Source organism: Sprattus sprattus (assembly GCF_963457725.1).
Source record: "Sprattus sprattus genome assembly, chromosome: 10".
NCBI lineage: Eukaryota > Metazoa > Chordata > Actinopteri > Clupeiformes > Clupeidae > Sprattus > Sprattus sprattus.
In genome coordinates this window covers 9,039,880-9,050,296 of record NC_137908.1, presented here as the reverse complement: position 1 = coordinate 9,050,296, position 10,417 = coordinate 9,039,880, and the positions used below count along the sequence as shown (strand labels likewise).

General features: G+C 40.7%; 1 protein-coding gene across 1 annotated transcript; it reads right to left on the bottom strand.

The window, feature by feature from the left end:
- Positions 1-2,164: 2,164 nt before the first annotated feature.
- On the bottom strand, positions 2,165-6,205 carry bhlhe40 (basic helix-loop-helix family, member e40). Its single transcript, XM_080845575.1, has 5 exons — positions 5,809-6,205; positions 5,647-5,710; positions 5,388-5,495; positions 4,801-4,924; positions 2,165-4,455 (listed from the first exon to the last, which is right to left on the bottom strand). Exons 1-5 carry the CDS (start codon positions 5,883-5,885, stop codon positions 3,605-3,607), a joined length of 1,224 nt encoding a protein of 407 aa, XP_080701701.1. The 5' UTR covers positions 5,886-6,205; the 3' UTR covers positions 2,165-3,604.
- Positions 6,206-10,417: the final 4,212 nt, after the last annotated feature.

The window sequence follows — 10,417 nt, the reverse complement described above, 5'->3', positions numbered from 1 at the left end:
TCAATCGAAAATGATTAGCTAGCCCTGTCCTTTAGCCCATACTGCAATGAGTTTACTAGCTAGCTATCAAAAGCTAGTATAACTTGGGATATGCTACCTCATAGTTAGCTAACGTTAGCTAGCTAAACGTTTACCGAGGCTAACGTGAAGCTTCAATCAAAAATTATTAGCTAGCTTTCCAAGCTAGCTGACACAACCTAAACACTCGACTGCCCCTTTGAAGTCAACTTAACTAGTTATTAGAATATATTAGCCAACGTTATCATTGACAGTTACAAGCTAATTTACCAAACTCCTTTCTGTCCTAAATTGAGCAGTTGCTGGTGTGAGCTACAATATGGGAGCTAGCAAAGCCATTTCTAGCTCTACTTCACAATACTGCTGCCTAGTGTAATAAGTTAACGTAAAACATAAAGTATCAGACATAAACAGGATACAACACACCAGTTACCAATTGATATTATGTGTTTATATATACCGAAAATGTCAGTAAATCCAGATGATGATTATGCTGCTGCTGCTGTTGGTCCCGTCGAAAACCCTGGAGTCGCGACCCTGTCACTTGTTTCCATGTGAAATCAATGGAATGCTTCACTTTTTGGCGCCGTATTGACAACTGTCTGTCACTCGCACACTGTGCTTGTAAATTATTTTTCAAGTTTGCACGTACCTATTTATGCGAGTGAAATACTCGCACTGTAGAGCCCTGGAAGGTGTCTCTTAATATTCCTACAGTTAAATGGAGAGCGACTGATAGAGCGGGTGACGTCACAATGGCTCAACCTTCCCCATGTTAGTCAATGAGAGAAAAAGGTGATGAAAAAGAGGAATAAAAAAGGAGTGGCAAGTAGTACCGCCACGAAAAGTCATAGCAGGTTGCACCGGATCGAGCCGGACATTTCGGTGTTTGAATGGCGTCTCTATCTCAAACGGGCGAGGAGTAGTTAGCTGCAAGAAAATCGGGCAGAATAAATAAAGAAAACTTAACGATAACAATACTGTGCTTCCCTTCGGGCAAGCACACTAATAAATAAAGAAAACTTGACGATAACAATACTGTGCTTCCCTTCGGGCAAGCACACTAATAAAGAAAACTTGACGATAACAATACTGTGCTTCCCTTCGGGCAAGCACACTAATAAACGCCGATTTGTACGATGGGGCGATTGTCCTCTTCGAAACGAGGATGACACGAGTCATATGCTCTGGATGTGGGGTCATTCGAGTTAATCTTTGCCCTTACAATTACATCGCAACAGCAACAACAACAACAACAACAAAAACAACCGGTTATTTAAGGCAATATTGGAGAATGTATAAAAGTCTGCTTCTGATGTGTCATGCTGAGTGACATCTGTATTCAATATTTATTATCCCATTCATTGATTCCTTAAGCCATGATCTAGCATTGAAAAATAAATTATTATCAATCCTTATAAATCGCTATTATTATGATATTACAATAAGAATATTGTTATTGTTGTCTTTATTTTAATTGTGGTTATTTTTGAAGGTGAAGAGACAGAAGCAAAGGAATCCTTCAAATGAAAGTGATGTAGTCTCTTTTAAAAGAGAATGCTCAATATATATGTCTGCTACTATGCACAGTTCTGTGGGGTCTATAGTCCACAGATTCATTTCACACAGCACCAGTGGTGTAGTCTAGGGTATACGCAGGTATACGGAGTATACCCACTTATTTTTCAGTCAGCATTGAGTATACCCACTTCTCAAAACAGGGCGTTTATCCTGTGCTGTATGGGCTTCTAAACAAAATTAAGAGTATACCCACTTCTCCAGGGACCACTACACCACTGCACAGCACCCAGGTTTGGATACATACTGTGTGTCACATTAAAACTGGGAGTCACACAAACTTATCTGTTTGAGAATATGTTAAAGTTCTTTAATATCTCACAAGATGGACTTAGTGGGAGGTTATGTGTAAAAATAATAATAAACTAATTGAAGGTGTTCCAGACATTAACATCTGTTAATCTGGTTTAAAATCCAATTCAATGTCCACATGATGTAGACAGCCTGTGTTGTGTTGAGGGTTATGTAAGAGTTACATAAGGAGAGTTGTAATGTGAAGTGCAGTTAGGTTGTTTTGCCGCTTAACATGCTTGGGCTCACTTTGTACAGAATCGAGAACAAGCACCAATTCCACAGGAAAAAGAGCTTTATTATTATGTTTTTTAAAATGTCAACCATACTTTATAGACAAAATATATACATAGAGCAACCTTCAGTCAGGTCCCAAAATAAAAACCCCAAGTACCTCTTCCTATACAAAACTAATATTTTGTTTTATTACATTCACTTTCCTCTCCACTCTTCCATAAAATCCAGTATTAAGAATTTAGATATCTGTTTTATATCTGCTTTAGACAAGTAAAGGCAACAGCATGACCAAAGATCTGTCTTAATTTGACCAGAAATGAACATAAGGTGTAATGCAAATCACTTCTAGCTCAATGCTATATACACGTTCTCTTGGCATACAGCGAGTGTCTGCCTACGACTCCCTCTTGTTGCGATGCAAACACACATTTTTGTGAGTCACGTATCAAAAATATAGATGTACAAGTAGTATAAACAAATGTAATTACAAGACATTACCACACAAGGACTCCATTTACTTGCACCAATGGTAATGGGTTACAAACTCAAAACCTAAAATGCATGTGTGATTATATCACTCCGCTATTTACACGAGTGACATGTTACCAGCCCTGAAGATGATGTCCCCCCCCCCCCCCACCCCTTTAACCTCTGCTCTTAACAAGATTCTTGGGAGTATGTTCCTGGGGTAGGGTGACCGCTGGGTGGGATGGGAACAGTGTTGTTTTTGTGACAGCTCTGGTCAACCAAAGCAGACACTTATTTGGTTGCATTCTAGACTAGAAAGGACGGTCTGTTGCAGTTTTAAGCAGCCACAGATACAGAAAATGTAGAACCTTCCGGAGGTGGGTCTACAGCACGTAGAAACTTCAAAAGCAGCATCTACAGGGGTTTTGCTTTCTTTTTTATACATTCAACACAGAAAGGTATGTTTATGTGTGAGTGCGTGTGTGTGTGTGTGTGTTTGTGTGCAAAGGGCAAGTCCTTATCATTCGGGGGTGACTGCGCATCACATTCTGGGTTTTCAACTCTAACATTCAATACGGGTGCTGAGAGAATCGACTTCCCCCATAGACCCATAGTAGTCTCAACCACAGTGCTCATGTCCTTAAATTGACCTTCTTCACAGTGCAAAAAAAAAAAAAAGCCCAGCAGGCCATCTCTCAATCTGGGTGTGTGGACACCTGCCTCTGGGTCACCTCTCTGACTCTATCTGCTCAAACTGGTTCTGGGAGGCGGTAGCCACTGGGCTAGTGTGTGTGTGTGTGTATGTGTGTGTAAGCGGCTGTCTGCTCTCGGAGGGTGGTGGAGCACAATGGGGGCAGACGGTTGCTGCTGTCGCTGAGGGAGAGATATGAGTGCTTGTGTCCCTGCGTTCCCTCCTGGGGAGGTTTTTCTGCGACGGGAGGTCCGCTCTCAACACCTTAACATTCAGAGGGCGGGCTGCCAGTGAAAATACAATAGAAACAGGAGAGAGTTCTCAGTCTTTGGTTTCCAAGTTCATGGGGGGCACTTGCTTTAGAGCTTGGAGGAGGGCTGGAGAGTCCATTGGGGTCTGAGGGGCCGTGGGGGAACCCACCCTGGGGGACATGACCAGGGACGAGGGGAGCTTCTCTGGGGACAAGTTTGGCGGAGAGCCCCCCATCCCTGGGTACAAGACGGGCATGCCTCCTGGGTACCAGCACTTGTCCAACATGGGCAGGTAGGCGGCAGCCGCGGCGGAGGGCATGAGGTAGAAGGGCATGCAGATTGGGCCCTGGTGCGGCGAGAAGCTCACATAGCCGCCATGGCTCGCCAGCGCCTCGTGCCCCGAGAGGGACTCGTCCTCGGACGTGTCGGCCCGCCGCCGTTTGGCCTGGGGCTGCTCGTCGCTCTCTTGCTTGACCATGTCGCTCAGGCCGTACTTGAGCTCGCTCTCCTGGCCGTAGTAACTCGGCCGCTGGGCCTTGGGGTCACGCTTCTCCAGCTCGCCCCCGTAGCCGCTGTCGGTGTCTGTGTCGCTGCCACTCTGCTCCCCATTGCCGTGGGTGTAAGTCCGCTGAATCACCGGCACGCAGTTCTTGGCGTGGCCCTCGGGTGCCTTGGGCTGGGGCCCGGCTGGCTTCTCCCGGCTCTCCTGCTCCTCGAAAGAGGGCTCCTCGCTGCGAGGGCTGGACCCTCCTCCCTGGAGCATGTCGGAGGCCACCTTCTGCAGGTGCCTCATCACATGCAGGGGGGTCAGGTCTTGGCTGTTGTCTTTGTTGGCCAGATACTGGAGAACCTCCTTGGCACACAGGTGGAAGCCTGAGCGGAACATCTCCTCACTGTTCTCAGTGCTGCCACTGCCCTGTTCTGCAACAGACAAAACCAGAAGATTTGATTTAAAAAAAGTGTCCTAACAGCAATTCTGGTATTTACATCTGTCACTCAAAAGACACTTTTCACAGATTTTTTTTGTTTTACTTGTTTGTGGTAATTGTTGGTCTGAGGTAATGGTGTCAATTAAATAAACTGATGATTTTAGATTTTGTTGCACAAATCACTTTACAGTTGGCCAAAATCCAACAGCAGAGAAGTTGTTTACTTTACTGACAACAACCAGAAATGACAAGCCAACTTGATGCAACCAACGGAACCATGAGACTATAGAGGGCAGAAAGCATGGATGCCCCTGGCCTGTGTGTAAAACAAACTCACCGATTTGTATGCCATTCTGTAGGGAAATGATTTTCTGTTGCTGTTGTTCCAGCAGACTGTTCAGAGCCTTCACATGTTTGAGCGTGAGCTCCAGGACGACGGCTTTCTCCAAATGGCCCAGAGTCTAAAACAGGAAGACCTTCGATAAGCATGTTGATCTTACTTATGTAACACTTTCAGCTGCCTGGCAGAGGACAGAGCTCCACAGGGGTGGGAAAAGGACTTGATTTTTGTTTAACTGGGTGATACATGTAATTATTACATAGAAATAAAGAAATGAAATAAATATCTAATGCATTCTAGCTGTTTGTTTTAACCTAATAAATAAAATAATCAAATACTAAAAGAAATAGTATTTTACAGATACAATATTTTCAAAGACATAAAACGTGCAACTGTTGACCTTTGCACAGATAAATCACTAAAACAAATAACATCCAAAGTCTAGAAAGTTCGCGCTCTCATTTAGAAGGGGTGTCATTTATTGACGACATAAACAGTAACTTTTGCCTATCAGCAACCAGGTGGCGCCTTAGACCATTTTAAATTGCACGTCTGCACACATTTTAACACTGAATTTGACTTACTGTTAGTTTAAGGTGTTCTGGCAGCAAGTCTTTCAACTGCGCGATGCACTCATTTATCCGGTCTCGTCTTTTCTTCTCAATTAACCGGTGGGGTAACTTGTAAGTATCCTAAAAATAACAATGAAATTCAAATATTTAATTTCAGCATTCCAAAAAATAAGCACTTAAAAAAAATCTGTATTGATTTACAGGCTGTACACTACATTGATGCAATGCCAAAAGAAAGTGAGAAATAAACAAGTAGTCGACGAAATCGTACCTTGCTGTCTTCTCCTCGTTTCATTCCACGTCGTGGCTTATATACATACATGGGAAAATCCATTCTACATGGGAAAACAGATAAAAATACGTAAGCACTTTCCATCCACAGAATACACTAGAATTCGTTTCATTGAAACACAAACCGCCTGTTTGTACTCACCCAGACATGTCAGCTATCTCCAGCGACGGGTGTTTGGCCATACATGGAGGAGGTTGCGCACTTGTAATCCTTTCCATTTTCCCCTTGTCAAACCAAAGTAAGGTGATAACAGAGAAAACCAAAATCTCCCAAATTCACTTCTGGTAAAAACAAATAAAAAATGCTCCTTTAAATGCTTTTCTAAAAACAAGCATAAGTAGAATGTCCTTGAAATATTAGTCTTTTTTTACACAAATCCAGTAGTCAAATAGCTTTAACGTTTTTCCACGTTCCAGATATCCTGCAACTATGACGGTAAGAAGACGTTGTTGTCAACTCGCGATCTAGGCGTAGTCGAGAACTGTTCTGTAGCTCCAGTCGTGGTTAAATGTGTGTGTGGGTGGACTGGATGGACTACGTGTTAAATAAACCCTGTGACTACAGACACGTCTCTCTCGCTCGCTTAGAAACTGACCTACCTCCGTCACATGAGCCTCACGTGTTGGACGGTGCTTTCAAGCCCTTCAGAGCACAACCCATTTTCTGGAGTTAAGGAGGATCTGCACTACAACGTCCTCCCTCGTCATGCTAGCGTCGGTGTCTCGTGTACCACCATGCTTTCTGGACTACGAGAACATAAAACAAGCTCAAACATAATGTCGGTGTCTCGTGTAGCACCATGCTCTCCACCGAGTACTGACACACAAGACGACCAACTACACTATGTTATTATCTCGTGTGGCACAGTGATTGTCAACAAACTACAAGCCAATAAAAAACACAGACGACTGAACGTGCAAGTTTATTATAGTAGGAACGGACAATATGGCATTTTTTCTAATCCAGGAAATAACAAAGAAATAAAGGGCTGACTATGCAGCTCAGAATTAAGGCAACACACTGTGAAGGACATATTCACAAACCTCATTCCACTAATAATATTTAGTTGCTCAATGTTTTGATATCGAGGTGTGGGTTACAGGAAAGTGCTTAATATTTATATGAATTATCGATTGTTATTGATTCAGTCACACTTTGTTTTGGTTAGGCTACTGTTTGAAAGCTACAGGTTAATGCATTAAGAAAAATGGAACGGGAAATACGTCGCCTGAAAAACACTAGCTGTTTCCTCAGCCCCGTTTGTGCTGTAGTCTATTTATGAACGCAGTGAATGTGGGCTTCTCGGAGTATGCTTAATATTTTGTTACACTAAAATATTTTATAATTAAAAAAAAGGAAATGCAATTATATACCATCGTATTCAGTTTGCAGCCACAATGACATATATTTTGCAACACAAATCAAATAAAGAGAAACTGTAAAATATATTCTAGAACAATCGAATAGTTACAATCGTCTAACAGCTCATAATAGATGAAGCTAAGACTATTGTTGTAACAGTGAAAAGAGCGCATTCTAATGTTGTTTACAGTGGGATGCACGAGTGGGATGAGAGCAGTGAACACTATCTCACACTGTTCATTTGCTTCCACACGTGCACCTGCTTACGGGCCTGGCGTGGCGGCACGGTGTGTTGTTGCAGGCTGGCGGCTGCACTGACAAGTCACGTTGAGCTCCTCATGGCAAGCTGGGCGGTAGAGGGACCGGATCCCTGCCACTGACGTCAGCCATTTATTATAGAGCTGAGCGCTCCCAGCCGGTCAGCTAGGGAAAGCCGAGCGATCCACTATCTATCAAGGACAGCAAATCTTGCAGGCTCCTCCAAAATATTGTCTGTTTAGTCTGTGTGAGGTCTCCTACTAAGTTCAACTGCTATGTCTGATTATAAAGTAGAGAACAAAATACGTGTTTTAGAAATACAATTAGGCCCTATCAAGATTATATCTCTGCAAATACAATAAAATACACCTCAAGATAACACATCTGAAAATATATGTCAGGTATTTAGAAGACTTTTAGTAGGCCACTCTGAACTTGCTGTGGGCCATTTTTATTTCCACTGTCAACAACGGCAACATATTCTTGTTCAATAGGTAAAGCTTTGTCAACGGAAACCCCCATGATCAGTTTCAGTATTACTAATTGATTGGAATCAAACCAGTTTTATAGACGCATTGCAATGTGCACCTACAGCATACGATCTGAAATGCATTAGATAGAACCAAATGTTCAAAACGTATTGGATTTCAGTAATTTTCCAATATTATCAACAGTGAATTCTAATTCTGAAGCCCTCGTCTCCAGTCTGCCAGACCACTGCAGAAGACAAGTTAAATAAGGACAATATGCACTTAAAGCACATTGAAAAACATTTAACATGTATTATATAAATGTATGGAGGCTACAAACTGTGGTTACACACTGCAGCATGTTCCTACATTGAAAATATTGTTATTATGACTTATTGTTACATATTATTATTGATAATGATCTTTTATGATCTGTCCCTTATTCAACTGTGCCACTATAGAAGAACATGTGTTTTCTGCCAACCTTCTTCGGTAAAAGAAGAAGCACATGAAACACGATCCATTTCAGACAGGTTGTGTTATGATGCATCACCTAATAACAAATGTAATTATTTTTTTCTGAAAAATACTACAAGGTTTAAAATTAATAATCTCAATTTTATTGGTGAGCATTTAGAATCGACACCATTTTGTTTATTAATGCTTTGTTTTGAAAACCACAAGATATATACAATATATCAGACCTTGTTGAGGTAGGCAGCCACATTTATTTCCTCTTTTTCCAACATTTGAGAACGGCGAAGTCAAACTTTCCTTCCCCTACTTGGGTTCAGCCGCATTTAATTTGTTTCAGAGTTATGAAACCAAGAGGTTTCAGTCCGTATTCAGGACACACTAGGGGATTTCAGAAAGAGAAACAGATCCTACTGAAGTCTAGCTCTCTCTGCAGCTGTCACTCATAAAGTGCCGCTGATGATGAGCTTCATGCTAATCACTAAAGATGGCATATCTATTCAAAATTCTGAAGTACCACAAGCCCTCTCTGCTATACATCATGAAAAATGCTTACTCTCAAAACTATTGCACAGAAGAGGCAGTTTCCGCGGGGGGAAAAGAGCAGCATAAATACATATTGAGAGGTCAAACAGAGTGCACTTCCATGAAGTCACAAGATTTGACAAAGCATTTGCCTTTTTTGCATACTTTTATGGTTTTATTAATTTCATTCCTGTTTGATGATGAACCAGTCACACTTTTTTTTTTTTTTTTTTTTTATACACGTGAGGATTTTGCAGCAGCACTGATACTATTGTGACACAACTATTTGTATGTAATTAATCAGCATGTGCTAGCTAATTAAACAGTATAAACACACACAGTCTGACAAGGGTTGTTCATAAAGTTCCATGAATTCAACAAACTGGACATAAAGAATCATACGAAGCAAAGACAGTGGTGTGTTAAAATATTATTTTAATGTTTAATCTTAAATGAGGGCAACTTTGAAGAGCTGATTATTTTGATATGTATATATGTATATATATATATATATATATATATATATATATATATATATATATATATATATATATATATATATATATATTTCTACCCACTATCTGTGCTTCCACTACATGTAATCCAGAGCTTTTAAACTGTGGGGACACAGTGCTGTTCATGTCTCATAGCTTATGATCAGGCCACAGCTGCTTCTCTAAATGTTCAATGAGTAAAAAGTACACATTGGACAAGTTGAATTAGACATTTTATTAAATAGGTCTACAATAAATGTACAGGTTTGATTTTTATCTCTAAAATTACTGTTCTTTATTTACTTAGTAACACTGCTGTGAAAGTCTATGCTGCCCCTTTGGAACTGTGTATCTATACATTAGCAAAAAAGGCTTTGCAGACATATATACTGTACATGTTTAAAAATAAAAGACAAAAAATAGGCCTCAAGAGAATGGAAAAAGTAAACAAAATTAAAAGAAAAAACATGAGTATCCTAAGCAGTGAGTCTGTACTCAGACTTGTTAGAGGCACAGAGTAAATAAGAATGTATTAGAATGCGTAAAGCTAGCACAAACATCACTGAGTTAAGTTCTATTTCCTAGAAGCAGGTAACCTAAAACCACTGAGTTCCCAACTACATACAAGAAGTCATGAAGCTAGGTCACGTATAGAACATAGTTTGATTTGAAAGAAAAAAACAAAAGACACCCTATTTTCAGACTGAAATGTATCAATCTATCGAGTGCCTCTTTAAATTTAGACTCTGAAATAAATACATTAAATAAAACCATAGCAGAATCAAACATTCTATGTCACACACCCCAAACTGATCTGATCTAAATCAGAAAGCATCGTAGGAAGTTCACCAGCAAACAAGACAGTGACTTTCAGTTTTCCTGACACATTCGATTTGAGTTAAAGAAGAATGTTGACAAACTCCCAACTAAAAGATGCCCTTTACAGATCAAAATGGTTGCATATTAAAGTGTTGATATTGCACAAAATACAAAAATAATAGACATAGAATACTGCTTGCTATTCAGTTTTTTTTTTAAATACAAAAAAGAGAGATGCCTGTCAAACATGTTCCCAAGCAGCATCGAGGACATTGCACTATCTCCCACATAGTTGTACACTGTGCAGTTACAGGCCTGCTAAGTGTTTCAAGTTCACTCTGTAAAGGC

Excerpts from the sequence above, each read along its gene's own strand:
- bhlhe40 (XM_080845575.1), bottom strand. The coding sequence starts at position 5,885 with ATGGAAAGGATTACAAGTGCGCAACCTCCTCCATGTATGGCCAAACAC. Across the intron at positions 5,711-5,808 it reads GAGATAGCTGACATGTCTGG|AATGGATTTTCCCATGTATG; the intron begins GTGAGTACAAAC and ends TTTCCCATGTAG. Across the intron at positions 4,925-5,387 it reads CAGAACACCTTAAACTAACA|ACTCTGGGCCATTTGGAGAA; the intron begins GTAAGTCAAATT and ends TTCCTGTTTTAG.